This window comes from Aspergillus puulaauensis, chromosome 1 (assembly GCF_016861865.1).
Source record: "Aspergillus puulaauensis MK2 DNA, chromosome 1, nearly complete sequence".
NCBI lineage: Eukaryota > Fungi > Ascomycota > Eurotiomycetes > Eurotiales > Aspergillaceae > Aspergillus > Aspergillus puulaauensis.
Genome location: NC_054857.1, coordinates 1568430 through 1593213, shown reverse-complemented (window position 1 = coordinate 1593213; position 24784 = coordinate 1568430). Strand labels below are relative to the sequence as shown.

The 24784-nt window shown below is 49.3% G+C and overlaps 9 protein-coding genes across 9 annotated transcripts; 5 read left to right on the top strand and 4 right to left on the bottom strand.

The window, feature by feature from the left end:
* Positions 1-808: 808 nt before the first annotated feature.
* APUU_10682A (uncharacterized protein) lies at positions 809-2401 on the top strand (the record flags this gene model as incomplete). Its single annotated transcript, XM_041703507.1, has 2 exons — positions 809-1714; positions 1772-2401. The coding sequence occupies 2 exons, from the start codon at positions 809-811 to the stop codon at positions 2399-2401; spliced, it is 1536 nt and encodes a 511-aa protein (XP_041550048.1).
* Positions 2402-3137: 736 nt separating this feature from the next.
* Positions 3138-5588, top strand: APUU_10681A (uncharacterized protein; the record flags this gene model as incomplete). The annotated part of the gene is made up of 3 exons (XM_041703496.1): positions 3138-3280; positions 3341-3510; positions 3568-5588. The coding sequence occupies 3 exons, from the start codon at positions 3138-3140 to the stop codon at positions 5586-5588; spliced, it is 2334 nt and encodes a 777-aa protein (XP_041550047.1).
* Positions 5589-5866: 278 nt separating this feature from the next.
* On the top strand, positions 5867-7261 carry APUU_10680A (uncharacterized protein; the record flags this gene model as incomplete). Its single annotated transcript, XM_041703485.1, has 2 exons — positions 5867-7022; positions 7092-7261. 2 exons carry the CDS (start codon positions 5867-5869, stop codon positions 7259-7261), a joined length of 1326 nt encoding a protein of 441 aa, XP_041550046.1.
* A 452-nt stretch (positions 7262-7713) lies between these two features.
* APUU_10679S (uncharacterized protein) lies at positions 7714-9990 on the bottom strand (the record flags this gene model as incomplete). The annotated part of the gene is made up of 1 exon (XM_041703473.1): positions 7714-9990. One exon carries the CDS (start codon positions 9988-9990, stop codon positions 7714-7716), a length of 2277 nt encoding a protein of 758 aa, XP_041550045.1.
* Positions 9991-10216: 226 nt separating this feature from the next.
* On the bottom strand, positions 10217-16628 carry APUU_10678S (AP-1 complex accessory protein LAA1; the record flags this gene model as incomplete). Its single annotated transcript, XM_041703462.1, has 5 exons — positions 10217-11794; positions 11847-12380; positions 12430-13704; positions 13762-14118; positions 14172-16628. The coding sequence occupies 5 exons, from the start codon at positions 16626-16628 to the stop codon at positions 10217-10219; spliced, it is 6201 nt and encodes a 2066-aa protein (XP_041550044.1).
* Positions 16629-16884: 256 nt separating this feature from the next.
* Positions 16885-17776, top strand: APUU_10677A (post-initiation translation factor DPC29; the record flags this gene model as incomplete). The annotated part of the gene is made up of 2 exons (XM_041703451.1): positions 16885-17095; positions 17151-17776. 2 exons carry the CDS (start codon positions 16885-16887, stop codon positions 17774-17776), a joined length of 837 nt encoding a protein of 278 aa, XP_041550043.1.
* Positions 17777-17939: 163 nt separating this feature from the next.
* On the bottom strand, positions 17940-20275 carry APUU_10676S (Mis6 domain protein; the record flags this gene model as incomplete). The annotated part of the gene is made up of 4 exons (XM_041703440.1): positions 17940-19028; positions 19079-20097; positions 20153-20203; positions 20254-20275. The coding sequence occupies 4 exons, from the start codon at positions 20273-20275 to the stop codon at positions 17940-17942; spliced, it is 2181 nt and encodes a 726-aa protein (XP_041550042.1).
* Positions 20276-20966: 691 nt separating this feature from the next.
* APUU_10675S (CLPTM1 family protein) lies at positions 20967-23050 on the bottom strand (the record flags this gene model as incomplete). Its single annotated transcript, XM_041703429.1, has 4 exons — positions 20967-21296; positions 21348-21833; positions 21897-22955; positions 23009-23050. The coding sequence occupies 4 exons, from the start codon at positions 23048-23050 to the stop codon at positions 20967-20969; spliced, it is 1917 nt and encodes a 638-aa protein (XP_041550041.1).
* Positions 23051-23328: 278 nt separating this feature from the next.
* Positions 23329-24727, top strand: APUU_10674A (short chain dehydrogenase/reductase family protein; the record flags this gene model as incomplete). Its single annotated transcript, XM_041703418.1, has 5 exons — positions 23329-23609; positions 23677-23762; positions 23825-23989; positions 24048-24118; positions 24182-24727. 5 exons carry the CDS (start codon positions 23329-23331, stop codon positions 24725-24727), a joined length of 1149 nt encoding a protein of 382 aa, XP_041550040.1.
* Positions 24728-24784: the final 57 nt, after the last annotated feature.

The following is a 24784-nucleotide window of genomic DNA, read 5'->3' as shown; positions in this document are numbered from 1 at the left end:
TGAATATTAGTTAGTTTGTTATTATTGAATTGATAACTGATCATTCGGCAGTTAACTAACTTAACCAGTTAAGTAGGCACGAATATTTTGTATTGGTTGTCTAAAATACCAGTTTTCTCCATTATTTCCCCGCACGCCAACACTCTAGTTTTACGTTTTGGATATTTTATTCCAGTGTCTCCAGAGATATATATAGAGGCGACTGGTATAAAAATAAAAAACAAAAACATACAACAGCTGGGATTCGCATGTGGTCACCCACCATACTACTAACCAGCCGGCGTGTGGCTTAAGTACGGCTGAGCGGACGGGAAGCCCTGTTTTCCACACCCTGTGGTCGTATGTGCTGGAAATATCTAAACCGTGGGTTATATGGCATATTGGACGTGAGTAGGGTGAACGATGTTGTAGACACAATGAGCTACTCACTGCCAGCTCACCCGGCTTTTTGTCCAATGCTATGGCAATTGGAGGGGATCTCAGCTTGCTTAAACATTTGTGCTCGGTGGTTAGCTACTAGGTAGTTCACTTGGCAATATAGAGACCACTATTTGGAACAACACTTACTCGTCCAGTAAAAAGGACAACGGATGACCAAATAAAAGAAATAAGTTAGGCCTCCAGCCAGACTCAAGTGACTCAACTACTCCTACAAGTTATAATAGTTGATTGTCGGGCTGTCTGAGTCACATCTATGGCGAAATCTCAAGACCGACAACAATCAACATAAAAGCTTCTATTCCTCTCATCGTTCCTTTCCTTCGATTTTTGCTCTGGGTTATAGTTATCTCACTTCGCTTTTGTCATAATGAGACCGTTTGTTAGCGATGATTGGGTCGCGAACGGCTTAATGACCCGCGAGGCCATTCTGAAGACACTCACTGAACGAATGGAGAGCTTCTGTTGCTTAAGTGAGGATGAACACCCCCAGCTTCGCAAGACCTTCGATTCTCTCTGCCTTGATGAGAATGGGACAAGAAAAATCACTCAGCCCATATTTGTCTCGTTTCTTCAAACCGCAGGGTTTCTGCCGCCGTCCATGGCAGAAGCAGGGGCTTTCATTTATCGCAGTCTTCTATACCTTTCGCAAGCCCCATTCTACGGCTCTGCAGTCGAGTCGCTAACACAAGATGACCTCTTCAGGGCAATAGTGCAGGCCGATTATGAACGCTCCAGTCGAGCTTACGAAGAGGGGAATATGACTCGATCCAGGACACCAGGCGATACCCAGCGTCTCCTCTTCCAAAGTCTAGCCACGACCCGTGATGGTAAATACTTCCTCGTCAACACAGATGAGGCAAGAAAACAGGCAGAACGCAGGGCGTTTGACTTACCGGAGTTTAACCGGGAGTATTCTCAGACCAACTATGATGAGGATGGCGATGAGATGTTCCATGACCTCCTTGATACGCTCTATAATGTTCACGAACATCGCATACCTGACTGGTTTTGTGTCCCGCGGGACCGGTTTCGAACGCTGGCTAAAATGATTCGTCGAGATGAGAAAGAGGAGCTCCGTGATCTCAGTATTCCACAGGATGATTTCAGAGCCTTTGTGAAACTCCTTTTGATCGCACATGTTGGCCGGCCACTTGTGCAGACAGAGTATTCTGAAGAACTAGATCAAATCTCGGACTGCATCGTCAGAAGCTTTGCTCAATTTCATAATCTGGGTATTACGTGGGATATGTTTGAGCAGGCCAGCCATGCAACGGTATGACCTCTACCAAACAAATCCTCTCTTTCATAGGAAGGAACTAATCGTTCACAGCCCGCAATGTTCATGGGCCTCCATCGTCTTCTATCCAGCTTTTACACGCCGTTAGAGAAGCTCTATTTTCAAGACATCCCGGCTAAAGCAGGACACATAGCCACCCGGCCAATCCTCTCCCAGCTAGGGCTTATAATCTCCCAGTCAGAGAACTTCGAATACGACTACTTCGAAATGTATAGGTACTACGATGTGACGAAAAGCGAGGGAGAGGTGATTGACGTCGCCAAATTTGCGGAAGATATGACGGCAGCCGAGGACCCCATCATTGTCCTCATCTCCGGTAAAATCACCCAAACTAACGAAAAGACTATTTTCGGGTACTACCTGCCATTTCGTGGTCACGGTGAACACAACGACGTGGATCCTTGTCTTTTATTCCAGCTTAGTCCAATCCATGATGTATTCCGGGGTGATAACGCTGGTCGGCTAGGATGGGAGATTGGTAGTGGTCAAAGCCTTACCTTTGGAAAGGAAGATGAGGGCGTGGCGTTAGTATTGGAAGAGGACTGTAGGCGGGCAACGCTATTTCACAATATTTCTAGTAGTGGTTTGTATGAGCCCACGGCCTGGAGGGGGACTTGGCAAGTGGATGTGCAGATTGAAGAAATTGAGATGTGGGTAGAGTGATTATTGTAGGGATATACTTCATGGCTATCATAGAATATATATAACATGGAATATAAAGCTGGGCCATGAATGAAACTAACATCAAATAACAATGTTTTCATCCATTATATGTAATACTCTGGAATCTTAAACACTGTAATGGATTTGGATATGGTGGATAATCATGAGCACCTAAGTTGCGGGAGAATTCCCAGTCTGCAGGTGGCTTTGCGGCCGGTGACATCTTCAACACCTCGCCCTCGGGTGGACTCAGGAAAAAAAAAATCACATACATGGTATATTGACATTATCAATGGTAGATAGTTCCAGTTAGCCAGATGTCGTATGGTTGTAGGAGGATCGATAGTTCCAGGTTTGCATTAGTATTGACTCGATTGTATTAGGGCTAGCGTAGGGTGAGTAGAATATCAACAAATGAGTACTTACCTACACAACCGTACTATTTGTATAGATACCCTTGTTGGTTAGAGTAGCCTCGCACCGCGTATAGTCTCCCATCTAAAGTGATCACCAGTCCATCCAGTTTGAACTGTCGTGGGCGATATATGAGCAAAAGCGGCGCAAATCCTTTCCGTATTTAGACATATGACAGGTGAGTCAGCATAATTTCCTGATCCAGAATAGCCCAAGTATGCTACATACTGCCTCAGGCACCGCTGCATCCTCATAATCCGTTACCTGTTCAATAGCCTCGCGGTCACCGGCCTTTCACATCGGCGTCCTGCCTCCATTCATTATGACGTCCGACGGCCCTGATCCACAGAGCCTAAAGACATGGCAGGATGCATTCCAATACCCAGTTCCCACCGTGCGTCGCGTGGAGCAAGAGCTCCGCCGCGACATTGCAAGCAATAAGGAGAAGCTCCGGGCGCTCGTTGGGTAGGTGCTGATCGCCTCTAATCCACTCCGTTCAGTAGCTAATTGCGATGGAATATATAGTACCCGATATAGAGAGCTTGTTGGTACCGCCGAGACAATTGTGTCTATGAGTAGCAGTATGGAAGATGTGGATACGACCCTGGGCGACATTGGACGGCGTTGCAATCCACGACTGATAGGAAAGAAATATACGCATTTGAACCAGATAAATGGCAAGACCACGGACCAGGGTACGTACGCTTGCTGGGTCGGAGGGACAATCTGAGTGGTCGACTGATGAAGTGTAGATGCCACGAAGCGATCTCTCGGGGCGCAACTTGCGCTACTTCATCGGTGCTCGGTGTTGATATCGAAGATGTTGAGGAAGCGGGGTTCATCCCTCCTCGTGGCGAAGCTCTTGGTTATATCCCGTCTTTTGCATAAAAATTTGTCGGAGCAGAAGTCCGCGCCGCCGTTCCTGGAAACCTTGCGCAACCAGCTTGCCTCTCTCCGACGTGGCCTCCGGAGCAGAATTGATAAACGCCTTTCTAGCGCTAAGTCAACCGTTGACGATGTTATCGAGGCTCTGGCCGCCTACTGCTTAGCTACGAGCTCATCGTCGGACGACGCCGTTGCCTACTACCACAAGATCCGTCTAGACGCCATTGGAAATCAGCTGGAGGGTGTCAAGGATTCCGGTGAGAATATCTTGGCCGCCTTGCGTCTCTACGTCCAAACTTTACAGATCTCGAAGGCTATTCTTTCCCGTCGGTTTACCGATGTGCTGAGTAAACTGAAATCCCGACCTTTACTTAGCGACCCCGACATTCGCAATGTTGATGATCTCTCGCTTGATGTGTTAGGGCGTTGGGTGGCCACGGACATTATCAACTTCACGCCATGGATCAAGCTTAGTGAGCAATCCAAACAAGATGCCGAGAAGACAATCAAGAAGTGGTCACAGAGCGCCTTTGACGATTTTGTGCGCCGTAGTCAGGACAGCCTCACGACTTGGGCGGAGTTTTCGCCGCTACTACAACTTCGCAAAGAAACATTGGAGCTTTGGCTTTGTTCCTGGAGTTCTACGCCTGCCCATTCAGCCTTGCAGGTCTTGGAAGGCACGCGGGATGTGTTCAACGGCCGCCTTAAGAACATCTTATCGGACAAAGCCAATGCTTTAGATACATTCGGCCAAGCTGTTACGTCGGCAATCTCAAATTGGGGTAGCGCAGAACACGGTCGTACTCAGTCCATGTGGGACCACGAACTAGTGTCGCTTGACTATTCTAACGGTGCAGCTGCCTTCAAGGAAGCCATTGCGGATAGGCTACTGGGTAGAGACGCGGACATATCTGTCGTGACGGACAAGTACCAAGCTTGGCTTCTTACGATTGGGTCTCTCAGAGAATCCATTGATGCTCTACGAGAGGTTCGATGGCCTGACATACTCGATGAAGCCGCGGATGAGGACATTGACATTGACGTTGCGGCGATCCTAAATGAAGATGATAAACAGCTTTTACGGGAAGCTCTCGAAGCTGCAGTTAGGCAGGCGTTTGATACCCTCCAAAAGTCTTTCAGCGATACATCCAAAGCTATTGGAGACTCAGATCGAGGCGAGAAAGCTGCATTCATGCTGAAACTCATTCGACTGGTTCGAAGAGATCTTCCGCATGAGTTTATCCCGAGCGATACAGAATTCTCGAAGGACATCATTCCGGGGCTGCAAGAGATACTTGCAACCGAGGTTGTTGCTGCTACCCGGCCCCTATCGTTCGCTACTTTAGTCAGTCCTCGGTCAAAATCCCTAGCTGGGAGGACGCTGTGGGAGGGCGAACCTGAGCTTCCTGTTCAACCGTCGCAATCTACCTTCAAGTTCATGCGGAGAATGGTGGAGTCTATGGATCGGCATGGACATGGACTTTGGGATACGTCTACCGTCCATGTTCTTCAAAGCACTTTACAAAAAGAAATAGCGGAGCGTGTTACCTCATTCCTCAGTGGCATAGACTCTCCTACAGAGTCCAAACCGAATACCGAGGAGGAAACGCGTCCAACCGAGAACGGAGACGACATTCCCACTGAAAAACCAACAGAAGCACACGCGCATGATATTAAGCTTCAGCTATACTTTGACACCATGCTCCTGAGCAATGCGTCGACTAATAAAGAAACGCGGCAAAATCCATTACAAGAGGTCGCAGAAAAGCTCCGAGATAGCTTTGGATCAGAGGCGGGATCGACCAGCAAGACCATGGATCAGCGGGCGCAGGAGTACTGGGACCGGACACGGTTATTGTTCGGATTATTAGCCGTTGAATCTGCTTAATATCTAGCATGCATCATGTAAATAATAGCATCATAGAGCGTTGTAAACCATATCACACACTTCAAGACTCTATCTTAGTAATTTGTATATTCTCAGCAGTTCCCGCGGGGGAAGCTTCACCGCTTACGTCACGTCCCGTTGCCGCCGCTCGTTGGCCGCGGGAAAAAAGACCGTCGTCCATTGCTTCATCCGGCCAACTTCACTCACTTTGCCCATTGCCTTCCTTTCCTTTGTTTTGTAGCCTCAGTCCCACCGAGAGCCACCAGCAATCCTGCACGATGGCGTCTCCTAGACTCCCGTTTCTATACCCAAACCTGATGCGCGCAGTCAAGTCCTGCGAGCCCTCTACGTATCGCTCCTTCCACGTTTCCTCGAATGCCCGACCTCGCCGGTCTTCTCGAGCCCCCTTCCATACCACCCGACGACACGCTCAAGGCTCAATCCAACGGCGGTATGGCCCGGCTGTTGAACCCAATGTACCTCCCCCGTCTCGACCAAAGGACGAGTCCGCCGCAAACCAGGAACCTGAATCTCCACCACCGGAGAAGAAGAGCGATGCGAATTCCCCACCGGAACAGTCACAGTCACAATCGCAGTCTCGCGACGCAGCCGAAAAAGCATCAGTGGAGCCCTCCCAGCTAGAATCCGAGAAGGCGACACAGTCAGCCGAACGCAAGGAGCCAGATGAGCAACAAGTCGAACCCGAAGAAGAGGAGGAAGAGGACCGCCCAGAGCCGGAAGTTCTCGAAGCGAAGCAACAAACTCCCTCCGATTCCAAAGAACCTCAATCTGAAGAGCGACGCAATGCTCCGACTTTCGACGGGAACCCGCTAGACGGAGTTCTACATATGCCCTCGCCGTCAGCGTACCTCACACCCACAGCCTCGCCGCCTCAACAGCCCCCGCATATGGCCCCGCCGCCATACGTGCACCATTTCGATACGTATAGTCTTGTGCAGGATCTTGCGACTGGCGGGTTTTCGGACAAGCACTCTGTGACGATCATGAAAGCAGTGCGGGCAATATTGCAGAATAATCTCGACTTCGCGAAGCAAAACCTCACTTCGAAATCCGATGTTGAGAATGAGACGTACCTTTTCAAGGCAGCTTGCTCGGAGTTACAATCTAGCTTGCAGACGGCCAGGAATTCGGAGGTTCAGCGGCAGCGGGCCTCGCGAACATCGTTACAGCATGAATCCGATATCCTTTCGCAGCGGACGAACCAGGAACTTTCTGGATTGAAGGATGACATTAAGGGGATGTTCAATGACCACAAGATGACGGTTCGTGAATTACAACGGAGCATTGATACATCGGTGCAGGAGCTCAATTATAAGATCACCGTTTCGTTGAACAGTGATAGTAAGAGTGAGATTGAGGGTCTGCGGTGGATCCTTACGCGGAGGGCGGCATTGGCAATTGCCACGAGTGCTTGTACGTTCTTCCTTCCCGCCGTTCTACTTACTTCGTCTCTATATCGCAGCATTGCTAACAGCTCTCTAGTTATGATTCTCCTCTTCCTTCGATACTCATCCACTCAGCGAGCCCAGAATACCCCTGAGAAGAAGGAGACGCCTCCAAAGGAAACAACAGAAGCCCAAAAAGCCTCTGAAAAGTCGCACCAGTCTCAAGATGCGGTTCCCGTGGCCCATCTGAGCGAATCTCTAGGTTGAGATTCCCCAAATTAAGACCCAGACATTCCTTCGATCTTGTACACTATTATTTTACCATTCAAACTTGTCTTTAGACTTATACAGGACTTTCATTATCGGCGTTGCTAGTCCGTTTTAGCACTTTCTATTACATCTCCATCGTTCAGCATATTTCCTTTGTTTACCCATTATATGCCGTCTCTATGCATGGTACGCCCTTAATCTGGCTGGAACTATGTTCAACACACTGTCTGATACCCACAATGTCAACTAGGTAGATGTTGATGAGAATAGATATGCTCATAAATCTGAAAGTGTATATCGAGGCGTATATATAAAGCGCATTGTAAATAAGCTATCTTTAAACCCATGAACAACTAACAGGCCACATCCAAGCAGCTCTAATCTAATATATGCTCTAAACGAAGGATATAAGACCTCAATGTGTGCACAGCTTCAGCCAGTCCTACTCCTTACCAAGTCGTCCAGCCACGATTTCCAGCTCTTTGCCAAGGCCCAAGATATTTGTCCTGCTCCCGATGCGCAAGGTCGAATACCGTCTCCCAGATTGTATTCTCTCCAGGGCTATACGTAGGGTCTGTCTGATTAAGTGGATAGCGCGTAGTCAGAACCGGTGGTGGCGGGTTATTTGCCAATCGGTACCTCGCCTCGTTTTCAGCGATGTTCTTCCGGTCAAACATCACGCAAAGAAGACCATTTCGCCAACTCTCATCCGGGGAGATAAACAGGAGTGATCTATATGCACCCAGCATCGGATATCTGTTTACCATACCCGGTATTTGTCCCGCTGTTCCTGGGAGAGGGTGGATTTCGTCCCCGGGGGTGGCTCGGAAGGCCTTGATTTGGTCTTTGTAGCTTCCTCGGGCTTCTTTCTCGTCGTGGTAATGGGCAATACAGTCTTCTGCACTGGCTCCTGGGAGGAAGTATACGTCATACCGAATGGTGTAGTTTTCCGGTGTGATTTGGTGCTCAAGTGCCTTCATGTCTGTGCTTTCTGGTGTGGCGTCGGGATGCGTGAAGTAGATGGCGAAGGAAAATAGTGGAGGAAGGATCCCGTAACCAAAGACCATATATGCGGTTTTATCTGTGTGGTCGATGAAAGGAATTGGTTTCGATTGACGGTTTTCGTTTGTGCCGGTGTGTGCATGAGCTTCCTCCTCATCTTCAGAATCTTCATCAGCTTCGATCGTAGTGTGATCGGAGCGAAGGATAAGCTCCTGGCGGTCTCGAAGTTTCTTTGGGTTGTAAGAAACCGCCATATTTCGCGCTTCCCCATCAAGTTGCATGTCTAATGCCTTTTCCCATATTGCCTGATAGCTTAACACCCCCCCAATCGAGGCAATGGCTTCCTTAATCCAGAAATCCACTCCCCTGTCTTTACATAGACGATCGAGGATCTGATACTGGGGCCTGAGCTCCTGTGAAAAGTCTTCGTAGAGCTCCGCAATATCATCCAGCACGATGGCAGTCAGATACGGAAAGTCATCCTCTCCGCTGATCAGTTCCATCAACTGGAGGGGTATATCAGGGATTACACCGAATCCTTCCTCACCGTAGAGTGTGAGCGTTTCGAGTGTGCGGGGGAGAGTGTCTTTCAACCGGAAAGGTGCAGGAGGCGAGCCGCAGCATCCTCCTAGTAGCATCTCCGACTGAATACGTACGTGCCTCAAGTTTGGAAATGTGCGGAGAAGGCCGAAGTTGCCATTCTCATCGCGATGCGTTTGTTTAGAGCGGCAAATGTCGATTGTCTTGAGACTTTGCTGATGTTTTTGTAGGCAATTCCAGATTTCGACGTTGGAAATGACTATGTTGCGCCTTGCGTCGAAAGGGTTATCATTCAAAGTGAGCGTGAAGTTTTTCAGAGAATTTGGTTGATCAATGAGTGCTTGGAGGTCAGGATATGTGCAAATTGATCTCCAGTTACTGATCAAGTATAGGGATTCGATGTGGGATGTCTCAACGGTTTCTAGCCAGACTGCTGCTTTGTCGGTATCCAGACCAACCATTGAGAGTTCCTGGAGACTTCGAAGACGAAAGACAGGCCATAGATACTCTAGCCGCAAGGCTTCCCTACTTACGGACTCTTCATCATCCGAGTCTGGTTCAGAATCTTCTGGCTGCTTGGGAGTGTCGACAGGGGACTCCTGACAAATATGAAGCTTAGAGAGCTTGTGAAGAGCCGGCTGCGGATGCGCCTCATTCTCCTGACTCTCAACCGCTTGTCTGAGAACAGATGCCAGGAACGGATCTGACCGGGGTACATGGGCAAAGAGAACCTCCAAATTCGACAAACGCGTCAAAAGAATAGCCATAAGAGGTCTGCGATCCCGCTTACGTAGGCCTGCCATGATACGCTTTTCAGGATGGGAGATTCCCGCATCGTGGATAGCGCGACGAACTAAATCAAGTTCACCTGGAGGAAGCTGAAGGTCGGGCCCATGTACAGAGGCGTCTGGAAAGAAACCCCAGTTGCCAATCCTTAACGTCCGCACCTGTGAGGCTAAATGAGGATCATGGAGAATAGTCCTTAGAAATTTCCAAAGCGTCAAGAACGGTTGTTTTGCGCCGTTGAAGGACCATTCTGAATAGATTCGGTCGATCAATGCGGAGTACCATTTGCGGCTGAGGAGGGAAAGCTCGCAGAGGCGCGGGATATCCTCGTCATCGCCTAGGGAGTGGGACAGAATGATATTGAATATTTCTGGGGGGAGGTCTGTAAGATTGGACATTGGGGTTGAAATGAGTGATGGGGTTTTGGTGATGGAAAAGAGAGGTTCAGGAAGTCGAAGGTGTTGTCAGTTGGTAATTGTACGGGGGCGCATGGGCTACCTAGGAAGGTGGGGTCTCAGGATAAGCATACTATAGTTATTATTCATGTATATATAATCATGGTATGAAAACGAAACTCTAATGAAAAGCGTTGACACATCAAGAGCCAATTGCTACATAACTGCCTCAGAAATCGAATCTCAGCGCGATACTCGGCATACTCTGCTGAGACCCTGCCTGCGCACTGTCCTGCCCTTCTCTATTCGTCGCAGATCCAGAGCCAACATCTGCACTGCGAAGCACCTCCTCCAATAACCCTTTATGCTCAGGGTTCATCGTTGCTACCAATGCCCTGAAAACAGCCTGGCTAGTTTTCGCTAGTTCCAAGAGGTACCCGGCTGTCTCCTTGTGGACGGATTGGCCTTCGCGTTTCGCCCGTGCAAGGAGGCATGACATGACCAGGGATATGGCTGTTGACATCTCCTCGGCAGCGAAAATATTTGCGCCTGTCACACAAGCCACCAATGTGCGTGCGATGATAGTCCCTGAATTCTCCGGGTCATTCGCAACGTCGCCGGATTCGGAGGGGGTGCCCACGAGGAAAGATATGAGGCGCGGCATCAAGTATCTGGCGATTACCTGATCTGTTGGAGACTTGGGCGTAGGTGAAACGAGGATCGAACGGATACAGCCCGCTGCAACACTAGCGAGGCCAACGTCTTGGAGACAGTCGAGGAGTTCATTGAGGATTTGCAGGAGGATCGGGTCGTGGGGAGGAATAAGGTGTCCGCCCGTAGTTAGGAGGATAGTAATCATTAATAGTGTGTTTTTGGCGCAAGGTAATGAAGATTCTGATTCTCGGCGTTGTGCAATTGTGAGGGTTGTTAGGAAGCGGACGAGGCATCCGCGGAGCTGGTGGGAGACGATGCTCTGATTCTCGGGGCTCTCTGAGCCTTCCTTCTGATGGCTGATGCTTTGGATGAAGTGTTTGAATGTCGGGAGAGCTTGAGGAATGACGTCTTGCTGGCACAGGCCTGTCGCAAGAATGGTGCTGAATATGTGAAGAATGCATGCGTTGAGGTCATTTCGGATAATCGACGGGAAGATCGAGGCGACATTGACTAAGGAAGACAGTGAGAGGCGAATAAGCGCCAGTGCATCATCAGATCCCACGTTGAATCGTGCGATGGTTGTTGACTCCCGAAGGTTGGGTAGAAGGCCCGCCAGGACTAGGATGATGCTCCTTGTTAGCTCAAAAAGTTGCTCAATGTCATCCGAGAGATGGTCACTGCGGTCTTCGCCAGCCTTCGCGGAAGGATGGTCTAATGCGAGATTTCGCGCTATCTCAACAATCACATTCTGGATGGCCGTTCCCTCAGTTAGCGCTAAACGATCAAGACTGTCCATTGTCTCGGAGAAAATAGCATCCTGGTATATAGCGTTACCCGATATTATGGGCCGCAGGATTCTTTTAAGAGCTTGGAGGATTTCCATTCTCTGTGATGTTGAAGTGAACTGGTCAACGAGAGCTTCGAAAGCTAAACCAAACAACACGAAGAAGAATGCCACAGGTTCGTCACGGTAGTTAATATCGTGGCCTTTCCCTTTTGGCTTTCCATTAGAGAGATCATCATCGTCACTCTCCGGCTTCTCAGGTTCTTCGATCTGCGCCTTTCCGTCCAGAGCATCGAAGACAAAATCTATATCCCTCTCCACGAGGCCGGCAATGGCGTCGACGAGACTCAACCAGGTTTCTTGGTAAAACTGCAAATGCTGTTAGATCTGAGGAGAAAAGATAGCAAAACAAAAGCCTCACCTTGAGAAGCGTCTCCCGATTGAGGGCAGCATAAACCTCATCCAAGTCACCACTCTCCGGTCCAGTACCAAGACTGCCTGAGATATCTGGCTCAAACCGGAGTCGCGCATACTCTCGAAGGGATGAGAGCCACAGCGGAGTGAGCCTCAGGAGGTAAGGCTGAACAACCTTGTTAAGATACTCGTGTTCAATGCTTGCAATTTGAAGCCGTGCCCATGCCGCATACAGCGCCATCTTAACCATGACCTTTGCGTTTGAGTTGAGGCCCTTGAGATCTCCAATTTCCGTTGTATCGGGATTTGCTGAAAAGTTTTCGAGACCCAGGACCAACAGTTTCAAGATTCTTCCCATCCGCTCCACATTAGTTACGATACCAGTTGCAATAAAGGTGGCGGACACATTGATAGCTTCCGAGGCAAGCTCAGGAGAAGAATCCGCGGCGAAAGCAGGTGTAAGAGCCGATCCGATCTGAGCCTGATATTGCTCAAGTAGAGAAGCTTCCGCAAAGTCTGGATCGGGAGTTTTGCCAAACATCTAGAACAATATTAACTAACGGAAACGAAAAATACGGATGAAGTATTACCTTTAGGACTTGGTCCAGTATCTTCAGACCCCAAACACGCAGCTCAACTACGTTTGCGGTTGACGCCGAGAACGCCATCCTGACAATATCTCCGACTTTTTGCTGGAGAGCCAACTCTGCCGGAATGGTCTGATCTGGCAAAATAGCCTCTTGGACCGACTGCAGCAAATTACTCAGGCAGCTCATAACGAAGTTTCGAGTCTGCCATTTCAACAGCTCCTGGCCGGCAACAGCACCCGTACTATCTTCCTGACCAGCACCTGCGATTGCAGATGCAAATCCCGCAACTTCATCGTCTGGTAGGTCAGTAGCTGTGGGTTTTATGCCGGATATGGGTGGAAGATCCTCCACTTTCAAGCGCGTCTTTGTCAGAGTGTCATGGCAGCGTTGAACCCAAATGCCAGTTTCAGACAAAGCAGTCTGCTGTAGCCAGTCCTGGATCATGCTCTTCAGAATGGTATTATCAGGATTGTCGTCAAATGCGAGCCATATCTCCTCTTGTAGAGCAGGAGAAGCAGCATTGATGACGGCGGTGGCATCTCGTTTCATTAGGTTCGTCAAGGCTTGAATAGCCACGTCTCTCATCAAGGGGTCCTGGGCGGACAGTTCATTCTGTAGGCGTTTCACGTATCCAGAAAAGTCCACGTATCCTGGTGCATATAGTGACAGGTGATCGAGACATCGGGAACTTTCAGTGACCAATGCTGGGTTCTCCTCTAGCTGAAATTGGCGCAGAAGAGTGAGGATAAGGTTCCGCGTTTTGGCGATATCCTGTAAATCGGGGCCCAGGACGTTGATCAAAGAATCGATACAACGACTGATCACCACAGGCGTTAAGTATGACATTTCAATATTAGATGTGGCAAGGGTCTCGGCCTCCACATTATGGCTATCGGCATTGTAGAGCTGAGCCAGCATCCCTAGAGTACTAGAGACAAAGGGAGAGAAAGTTAAGCCCGCGGAGTTGGCCACCTTTTCTAGGCCACCGAGAGCCCAGAAATGAACAACGGGGTGAGAATCATTACAAAGTGACATGAGCACACCAACAAAGGTCTTCAGATGTAGACCGGCTGCCATTCCACCGATCTGAGAATGGATGCATCCTAACGCAGCCGCGCAGCCAGCGCGAGCATTAGGCTCTCTATTCGCAACGATTGTATCAACCACCCAGTTAATCTGAGCATTAGTGAAGGCATTGCCTGAAGTCTCACACAGTCGCCCAAGCGCTTCGACACCAACTGTCCGAACGATGGGATCGGGATCAATGACGAATTTCTAGATTAATTAGTCAAGTCCACCGGGTTTTCGAGATATAAACAGAGTAGTTCCTACCTGAATAAGCTCCTGCAGGACTTTCTCAGTCGTGGGACTGAGCTTCCCTGCAGCCGGACCACTCTCTCTCACAGCAATCTTTAGAGCATGAAGTAGCGCTACGGATATGTTGACAACCATAGCTGCTTTACGCCCAGGATTACGTTGTAAGCCTGTCGAAGAAAGGTACGTCGCAATTTGCTCGACACTACTTTCTTGGACCTTTGGAGCATGCAGCGCGATGGCCACAGAGAATAACTCAATCGCAGCATTGACTACTCCAGTTGACTGTGGGTCGGCTGAAAAGCGATCTCCTTGCCTTGTAGAGTAAAGCAAGACCGAGTCATGCTCACTGGCTTGGCAGATGGGGAATATCAACTGGAAGTGTTAGATATCACATAACCCGAGGAAATGAGGATGTGTTTACTTACGGCATCGTCAACAACCTGATCTGTAGATTCAACCGCAGACCAAGCTGGGCCACTCTCGCCCTCATGTTTTCCTGAGAGGGTCGAACGAACATATTCTCTTGCCAGGCCCGTTACGCCAAACCCGAAGTTGTCACATAGGTCCCACAGGTTCTCAAATTGCGCGGTTGACGCTGCGATTGAGCTCTCCAGGGGGTTCGCCTGGGTGGCGTCGGGATCAGCAAACGACGAAATCGCCAAGCTTAGAAGACTCGATTGCGAAATCACATCTGCGTGGCTGAGTGGATGGGCGTGGAGAAGTTTCGCAAAGCATTGTAGGACACGTCGTCGGACCATGGTTTCAATATCATGCGACTGCAAGGAAGGGTGAAGACGCTGCGATATATCCATTACACCTTTCTGTCGAGGTATTTCATCGATGAATTCGACTGTGTTTTGTAGCATGGTAGCAATCCTTCTCGCCCCATCAGCTGTTATAACCTTGCCATTGAACTCCATGAAAGCAAGCAACGCCCCGAGGGCACATTCTCTAACGTGCGCCAGGAAACTCATCTCCAAATACCCCTTCTTGGCAGAGTTCTCCTGGCTCAGATGTTTGGGTAGGGCATTTTTCCAGAGTAACATGAGTTGAGAGAGATGGATTTTCACAAAGCTAGGGCCGAGAGGCATCAGACCTCCTATCAGGACCCATGCCACTTGGATTTGAGTGCTGGCAGCTCGCAGCTCCGAGTTACTGCTTGTTTTTAGAAGATCCGTGGCTTGGGTAAAGACACGAGAGTAGACTTCGACAGATCCGTAGAGTGGCTGCAACCGAGATGTACTTAGCATCGCGGACATGCCATTGGCATAGCCAACACAGCGCCGGGGTGACTGTCGTGGAGTAGACAGTTGTCCCACTTCTCTATTGAGGCTGTTTAAGCAGATGGTGACGCATGACAATAGCTGGAATGGGCAGGCAAGGACAAAAGTACGTAGACAGTGCGCCGTGTGGACCTGGACAGTGTAGCTAGGGTGAGCAAGAACTTGTAACAACGTATCACGGCAACTCTCAGCGAGAGAAGCAAAAGCGGAACCAAGAGACGAGATTAGCGAAGACAAAGCACTCAGTGCACTCGTCAGCGTATACTTGCTAGGCTCACGGCGCTCCTGCATGACCTGTGGATAGTCCTTGAGTATGTCATTTATCAGCCATTTGGCTGCCGTGAGTCGACTGTTCTCGCGAAGTGAGTCGCGACCAACGGTTTCCTCAAGGATGCTCCCAACAACCTTTCTTGTCATGAGCAGTCGAAACCGATTGTAGGTTACCATGGGGTGGTTGAGAAGGTCAAATAGTAAATGGTTGGCGATCTGGTCATAGCGCTCTTCAACAAGCTTGTCACCCAGGATGCGCAGAACGTGCTTGTAACAAACGGCAATCCCGGCCCGTGCTCGGTTAGATGTTGTGCTTCGGAGGTATTGTGATGATAACTGGCGGAGAAGATCAGGGAGTAAGAAGAACAGCCGGGCCTCTGACTTTTTGGGAGCCGACGATTCAGAGACCTCGGCCTCATCCTCGTCCTCTCCAGGTCTAGGGCCAGGCTTCTTCGACTGCCTCTTCGCTTTCTTCGGTTTCGGAGTCGGCATGACTCGAGAGTCCTTGGCGTGTAATTTCGTCAGAGCCCGTGCGAGGCAGGTTGCAGCAGCATGTCGGACAGGCGCCAACTGGCTATCGATAACTTTCCATACAACGGTCTTCAGTGTCTCGAAATCGTTGGCGTTATCGAAATACGGGGTTGTATGCAGCAACTGTTCGAGGCAGCGACATGCATGGACCTGCACGAATGTTGATTTGTCGCCGGCAGCGGCATTGCGTGCCTGTTTCCAGATATCTCGCGCCGTTCCCTCGTCCACAGGAACTCCGGTGCCACCAACCACTTTGCGCAACACAGCAAACACAGATCCTCGACAGCCAGTGTGATTACTAGACGGCTTCAGTAATTTCAGCAGACTCGTAACAACGGCGCCGGCCTGGGCAAAAACGCTCTCCCCCGCGGTAGTGAAGACGTCACCCAAACAATGAGCCGCAGCGAACTTCGTCCGGAGATCTGCTTCATTCTTCCCAGCATTCAACACTCCTAACAGTTCAGTGACCGTCTCAAAAAGTATACCGCGGTCGCCCTTGGTGAATATCGCGCCAAAACACCGCCCGAGATTGTTGCGGATAACTCGTGTGATCACCGGCGACGAGAGCGTAAGGACCTTGAATAATTCCTGCTTCAGGAATTTCTGTTCGGCGCATATTTGCGCTTTATCGAGGTCGGAGATGTGCTGTACTAAGTCGGAGGTGAATGTTAGGAGGTACAGATCCTGCTGTTCGGAGGGCAGCGCATGCAGCTTTGTGATATCGAGCTCCGCACGAGGGGCCGCATCGTTCGTAGTATGGTTGTCGGAAGATGGCCTGGCAACTTCCGCTGAAGACATTGGATTTATGCTGGGTCAGCGAAGGCGGCTCCCATATAAAATTGCGCTAAAGAAATAGAATAAGCTATGACCAAGACAATCAACTATGAATGAAGCTTAAGTGTATCTCCTTAGTCGTGTCCACACAACAGTATGGGGGAGCGGCCACGGAGAAACTGTCGGGCCGGCTCCGCATGTCTATAGTCTCCAGTCCCCGACTCCGGTAGATTGCCTGATTGTTCGCGGAGGGGGGAAATAGAGGCGTTTGGCATCTTCCATGGCATCAATTGTGAGCAAGAGACTGGTCCAGCAGCGTGTCCGCGCTAGGCAGACCGGATGGGACCTTTGTCGCAGTTTTTCGAGCTCCCCGTCCTTGTCCGCGGGACACAACCGGTGGTCGCAAATCAAGCACGACAAGGCGAAAAATGACAAGCTGAAGAGCAAGGAGCGACAAACGGTCGCAAAGGAAATCAGTTCCGCTATCCAGAGTGAGCGATACCAAGAATCTCCGCTTGTGCTGATATCTATACTGACACCATGAAGTGTGGGGACCAGATACGAAGTTCAACCCTCGTCTTACCCTCGCCCTCTCGAACGCGAAAAAGGCTGGAATTCCAAAAACAATAATCGAAGCAGCGATCGCTCGGGGTCAAGGAGTGAGCGTAACAGGTGAAGCGTTGGAGCAGGTTACCATTGAGGCTATTCTACCTCATTCCGTCGCGGCTGTCGTCGAGTGTCAAACAGAGAACAAGCTGCGTATATTACAGGATGTACGTCACGCTATCAAGGAAGCCGGTGGCTCTGCTACTCCAACTGCATATCTATTTGAGAAGAAAGGACGGATAGTGTTTGAGAAGAAGGATGGGTTCAGTGCGGACGACTGCCTCGACCAAGCCATTGAGGCGGGCGCTACAGATATCATATCTGATGGGAAAGGACGCATTGTGGTATTCACCGAACAATCTGAGACAAAAAACGTTGGCGAAACTCTCTCTAAGTTGGCTGGCCTAACAATTGAAGAGCTTGAAATCATCTGGTCTCCGAACCAGGATACATTGGTGGACTTGAAAGACGAGGCGCAAGTGCAAGAGATTGAGGAGATATTGGCTTATCTCCGTGAAGAAGCCAGCGTCCGTGACATATACCTGAACACGACTCAAGCCTTCTGATGGGTGCAAGCATTGGTTTGCAGTGTTCCTTGTATAGTATACGCGCATCCAACTGTATATTAAGTTTTTAAGACGCCCAACGATTGTAGAATAGAGTGACTGTATGAATATTCCAAAATACGTTGTAACAGATTGCCGTTCAAATAATAGCTTATATAGTTACCTACTCCTTTCGAAGCGCTTTCATCGTCGTGCGCATCAAATTCGCAATCCCGTTACCCCCTGTAGCATCCATCCAGTCAAGCATCCGCACCCTATAATCCTGCCAAGTCGTGTGAAACCCACCTTCTTTCTCCAGAGCACTCAAAGCTTTTTGCGTCACAGGCTTACGCAACTTCGGTTTATCCTCCCCAATATCATTCTCTCTCTCAAGATCAGCAAAGCAAGCCGCAGAAAGATTACTCAGGGCAGCATGGTGGCTCAAGGAAAATGCCGATGCCGTCGTATAAGAGAAGGCAGTTTCGCGGTTCTTTCTTCGAGATTTCTCATTAATTTCGCGGATGTACTGTGTAATGGCGGTTATTGTTGCTGGGGGTATCAGGCAGCCGACTGCATTTGGATCCTCTGAGTTGAGAGCTCGGTTTCGCCATACCAGATTGCAGATGTCCATTATGTACCCATTGAACTGGCCTACGAGCTGTTGTGGATAGAGCGGGTCACCCGAGGTTTGGGCCTGCAGGGTTTCTGAGTTCATGGACTCTTCGAAAGCTGCCTTGTAACCAGAAAGCACAGAGTTCATATTTGAGATGACGGAGCTCACGGGCGTGAAGACGAGGCTGTAGATCGTTGGAGCAAGAGGGACCGTGATTCGGATTCTCCCATTCGAGTGGGCATATGCAAATAGGTCGGCTAATGTGAAGTAAAACTCTAGAACAGATAGCGTACTCGGTTTGTAGTTCTCAGCGGTTGAAGGTTGCTCTGGTGGGCTTTCCAAGATGGACGCCGCCAGGAGCTCAGCATGCGAGATTAGACGACTTAGAGGTTCCGACCTTTCCATGCTAAACGGTTTTGTCCTCACTTTGACACCCCATTGACGGACCAGAGCCGAGTAAAGATCAAGTAGAATCGCTTTAGATGAGGCGGTGTCTTCGAGAATGGCGGCCTCTAAGGGAGCAAAGATGTCATTTCGCAAGGCGTCGTAGTTCTCAACAGGAAGGTACTCAAGAAGCTCAAAAATCGGCTGTCTGTTGTCAAGGCCATTCCAGAATGGAATATATGACTTCACAAAGGAAACGAAAGCGTCGGGGATCATCTAGATGCTATCAGCTCTGCCGTCGAATAGTTTTACATGGGCATTCCTACCTTCGTGTATCGTGCATAATTGACGGCTAGAGTCAACACATAGCCTAGCGCTTCCACATCTTCGTCATCGAAGTCTTGAGCATACTCTAGATGATCACTCAAAAAAGCTTGCAGCCAATCGTTTAGACGGTCATCTGCAACGTCAGGATGAACCAAGAAGAGATACTTTTGCGCCAAGCCATCTGCAATGGTGGAGATGATCTGGTTAGGGAGCTCAATCTTGTCGAGTCTTTCGATAAAGTGGTCAACGTTTCTTAGCTCCTCTAACGAAGTCCGGTTATGCGCGACTCGAGAAGTCTGCACATCAGGAACAATAGTCTCCACCTTGCTTCTCTTGACAAGTCCGCGGTGTACCACCTGAAAACTGGTAGACACGTTCCCTTGAGTCCGCTCCAGGTTCGATTCCTGAACTTGCCGTACGTGGCTTGTCCATTCAGGATCTGGATGCTTGAAGAACAAGCCTTTCCTGCCAGGGTCCCCCACAATAACATGGGGGTAATAGTTCTTGAAGACGCGCAAAAGTGAGACAAGCTCTTTGTCATCACCACCAGAAGTGGCAACCAACTCCATGAGCATTTGTATTCTGAAAGGCTTGACGTGTTTTCTCCTAGTAATAAAAGAGAGGATGTGACACAGGGGCTTGCGCAAGCTGATCATGTCAAGGTGGTTAAAGAGTACCGCGTAGAGTTTCGACAGATGAGATCGATCATCAATGAAATCATAGACAAGAATTAACCATCGTAGCAACAGAGCCTGTGTCGCTGGACTTGGCTTATTCTTCGTCGGACCAAGACAGCACACGACCTGCGTGACCAACTTGGATGCTATCCGCTCGGACGGATATAGATTTTTTATCAATGTGGTAATTGTTCCCTGGTCAAGGTGATTACTCCGCGTGAGTATCTTCAACAGACGCTCAAGAGCAGCTTGAGGAATTCCGCTCTCATACGCGAATTCCGCTATCTGCTTCCCTAGCTGCCCGGCGTCTGTATAACGCTGCCGTGGCGGCACAGGAGCGACTACAATGTAGCTTTAGATATAAAATCTTGCCATAAGGTGTTGGCTCAAACGTACCTGTTTCTAGATGCTCAATTGCATCCAACAAATTGGTCGGTCTGACTTCGTCTAGGCGACATTAGCATAGCTACTCGTCTTAAGCACAAGCGGGAACATACCTCTTTCCACGTCGGACGACATTATCGGGAATAGTCAAGTTAGATAAACTTAGTTCGACACCAATAAAAATGTTCCTGTCTTTGGTGGCGCTCCTGTATACATCCAAGCTGCTTCCAAACACAGCCTATACAGCGCGGGTGAGGAATGTGTCGCGTTATCCTCAAATCCGCACACAGTGCGCAGCAGAATGTGCCTGAACACGATGTCAGCTAAAATATTTGTCAGTTTAAATTAAACATCATTGTTAATTTACTGATAGACACCTACGTGGCTGGTATTGTCGCGTGGTTTGTTAGTGTTGATCGTTGTTCTCTCGTTCCTTGATCGATTATTTGGGGAACTACCTACAGGTACGGGTACCGAAATCTCGGTCTTAACCAAATTTGGCGGCCACTATGTACAATGGAAGTTCCGGTTGAGCATCAATGATGAAAATGAATCTAGGAGGTTTAGGTAACAGAAGTGCAATTTATTATATGAATAATAAGAATTATACGATATTATAGTCTCGACCGCCCGTTAACTAGATTTGCGTTTTCCTATTGATTGTACTGTATGTATTGCGTTCGATATGGATGGCCAAAACATACTAGTAAGTAGGACTATCTGATATGTCTGTAATATAGAAACCAAAGCCATAAACAGTGATTTTGCTAGGACAGGAACTCAGAATAGAGAAGTATAGGTCGATGGTCCAATTAGGTGGGGACCATCACTTTCTCCGGCGGGCAGATGCCTTGGAAGTTTGCTTTCCAGATGCCTGGGAAGCTTCTTTCTTTCCCTCGTCGACTTTCTCGGCCTCTTCAGGCTTCGATTCTTCCTCTTCATCGTCACTCTCACCTCCCTGCCCGAACTCGTTGACACGAGTGTAGTCAACTCTGTACTTGTAGCCCTGGTAGAGCCAGATGAAGAAAATCACGTCGTCTCTCAAGGTCGCAAGTCTGTGGAGCCATGGCATCTTAACGGTGAATGCAAAGAGATCATCGATAAAAGTGTTGAGGAACTTATAAGTCATAGCCTTTCCAGGCATATGCGCGACGGACTAGAGTAACTCTGTTAATATTTTCCAGCTAAATTGTAGAGCGGTACGAACCTTGAGTCTGTAGTTGATGTATAGGCTAGGAACCATCATCAGGAATCCATAGGCATAAACACTGCCGACAAGAGTTTCGATGATGTACGAGTACCATGACTTGTGGGTGTTATACATCAGGCTGTATACGGCGTACGCTCCAAGAAGAGGCACGCCAATGATGTAGAGATAGCGGAATGCAATCTCATCATACTCCTGGGTTTTCTTCTCTGTTTCTGTGAGCTTGTGCTTGTCTTCAAACACAATCACATAGGGCAGGAATGAGAAGAAGGACCTGGCTGGAGGCGGTCGCAAGCGAACATTGACGGTTTTAGTGACCTTCCAGGCTTCCAAGAGAATCCCAAAGCCTTGGCTGGCGAGAATCATCCAAGAAGTGTTCTCGCTGTTGTCCATGAGGTAGAGGAAAATGACTGCTTGCATGAACACGTTGGCCAAGATAGTTCGAACAGAAGTTCCAACATTATCTTTCTTCTTACGCCAGTGAGACTTTAAAAATAGTTAGCCACCGAAGAAAAAGCATTGTTCACAGAGGAATATGTGGGGGCTTACTATGTCATTCTTGAATGCGAGAGTTTCGAAAACCATGTGTAGGATAGTAACCACACCGGTAGTACCCAGCAACCAGATGTTGGTATCGAGGAGCACTTCTTTGATCATCTCAAACTCGCTACCATCACCACCACCAGGGGTAGAGCCTCCAAAGGCGGCTTGTCGGGCTGTCTGCTTCGCGTTGTCATCGAGACTCGCCAGCATTGCAAACTTCCAGTTCTGAAGGTTATTGAGCGTGAATCGAATGGGTACCGTCTCAACCGTCGAGTTGAGCTCCATCATGTGGCTCCTCAACTGCCAAAACGTATTCAGGAAAACTATCGGGTAGTACCAGCCGTTTTGACCGGAAGCATCTCTCGCACCGGTCGTCTCCAGTTGGGTCTGACGACGAATAGCAGGATGGATCTGGCGGTACTTCATGTTGGAAGAATCAGGGATAACGGATAATGTAAAGTTCGAGTGGTAGAACGATGCAATCGAAACGTCGGGGGTTCCATCGTCTTCCTCCTCCTCATTCTCGTCGGCGCTCGCGAGGAGATTCTTGAGCTTCTTAGCCTTCTTCTTGGGGAGATATTGGTTGAGAGGGCGGAAGAAGTGGACGGCCGTATCCGAGCTGTAGTCTTTAGCGGTAGGATCCAACTGATGTCCACTCAATCCCACAAGGAAGTGCGCCCAAAGAGTTCCGTTGTTCTGGACCTCCTTTGGCACCTGAACGGTAGCCTCTACTTCTCTAACATCGCTGTAATTTCCAAGACCAAATTTCTTCTGTTCCAATACGAGCGAGCTCGGTGGCAGAGTTTTGAACGAAGGTACGAGGATAGACGGAGAAACGTAGATGCTGATATCCAGCGCGCTGTCCGTAGGCCAGATAGGGGAAATCGTGTCCGGAACGGAGCTGTAACTCTCGATCTCCCCAGGAGCAGCGCGATCTCCAAAGGTAGTTTCAGCGCCTGGCTTTCCACCAGAACCAGTAGTCTGCTTGTTTCCGAAGAATTGGCCGATGAAGAACTGGGTGACAAAGAAGATAGTGGCGCCCTGGATGAGAGATCTGATGAGGGACTAGATGAACGTTAGAATGATAGAACCCGGTCGGTAAACAGGGTCATACGTACACCTGACTCTCCCTCATTCCTCTGTTCCCGCTGTTCAGGCATTGTGAACCTGATTCTTGGAAGATGGCGGGGGTAACGGAAAAAAGAAGAAAAGAAAGAAAAGGCCACGGATTGCGCGATAATAGATGGCGGACTCGGACTCGCCTTGACTAGCCCCGGCGAGCGGCGGTCCAGAAGCCCGGCAGTTTGGCCCAACCCCACATCCGCATTTGAGCTCCTTCTTCACTCTTTGCAGACAATAGAGCTGTCGCTACTCGCTATATTAAGTGTGTCCCCTTGCGCGATGGACATACTGGCCTCTTGAATGTCACCTCGACCCCATGACAGAGAACAACCCCTCCCCCGATTACTCCCGCCCGCAATTCCCTCCCCATAATGAGTCCCGAGTATGGGTGATCACCGCGGGGGACTCGCCCGTTGGGATTTCGGTTGCGCGCCAGATCCTTGCGCATGGGGACTGCGCTCTTGTCGGCCTATCATACTCAAATCTCGATCGCGATGAATGCCGCCGGGATATGTTTGAGGCCTTCCTGGCCGAAGTTGAAGCACACCGCGATGAGGGATGGCCAGACCGTTTCAAGGCTGTCCAGTTGGATATAAGGTGCGCTTGGAATACTACATGGCGATTATAGCCTTCGGAGTGAACTGGGCTGATACTTGCTGCGCAGGATAGTTGGAGAGTGTCAAGCAGTCGTTGCCGAAGCAGTTGCGACATTCGGGAGGATGGACATTCTGCTCTGTTGCACCAGTCAAGGTATGTATTCCTTGTCGGAAGCCCTGATTCTCTCCATTAAGCAGTTCCTGATCCCTTTTCAGCGCTCGTTGGAACCGTTGAGGAGCTTGCGGCCTCCCAACAGACCTTAAACCTCGTCCGCGACCAATTCGAGATCAATTATTTCGGTCCACTCAATATCATTAAGGCATCACTGCTTCACATGAGACGGCAGAAGTCGGGCCATGTCATGATCGTCTCTGGAATCAGTAAGAACACGTCAACTCGGATCTATATGATCAAAATGAACATTCTAACCATAAACAGCCGCTCATATTGGCACCCCCGGCCTTGGGATGTACTGCGCTGCAGGCTGGGCCCTCGAGGGATTCTGCGATGTACGCACCATAGTCAGATCTTTTTATTTTCTTACCTTTACTAACCCACAATTCTTTCCCCAGAGCCTCGCGTACGAAATCGCTCCATACAACGTCAAACTCACAATCTTGCAATGCAGTATCGAAATCCCTATTCTCACGAACCTAGTCACCACCGTACCCCCCATCGTCCCCGCCTACTCGCCTGGAATAAACCCTGCGCCACTATTCCGGGGAATACTCAACCGGCTCGTCCCCCGTTTACCAAATACACAGGACACCAACGGCTCACAGAATCCGGAACAGACCAGCTCCATCGAAGAGGGCCCTTTCTCAGGCCCCGATCTAACATCTACATATCCCCCACTCAGCTCCGCGCACATGGAAGTATTAGTTTCCGAAACGGTTTACGCCATTATTGCGATTGGGGGACATGAAAATCCTCCGTCGCGACATATTGTTGGCCAAGAGGGCGTTGCAAGTGTTAAAGAGAAGTTGAAGACCGTCAGTGAGGAACTGGAGGATTTCATCCAAAGTAGCTTTGCGGTCGACTATGCGGCTGATTCTGAGCAAAGTCGCGCAGCTAGGGAGGATAACATGGTGTTCGGGCAATCTAATGATACGTTCTGATATTTTTCATATCTGGAACCTAATACAACACCTTGGAGTGTAATTGGAAGATCAACC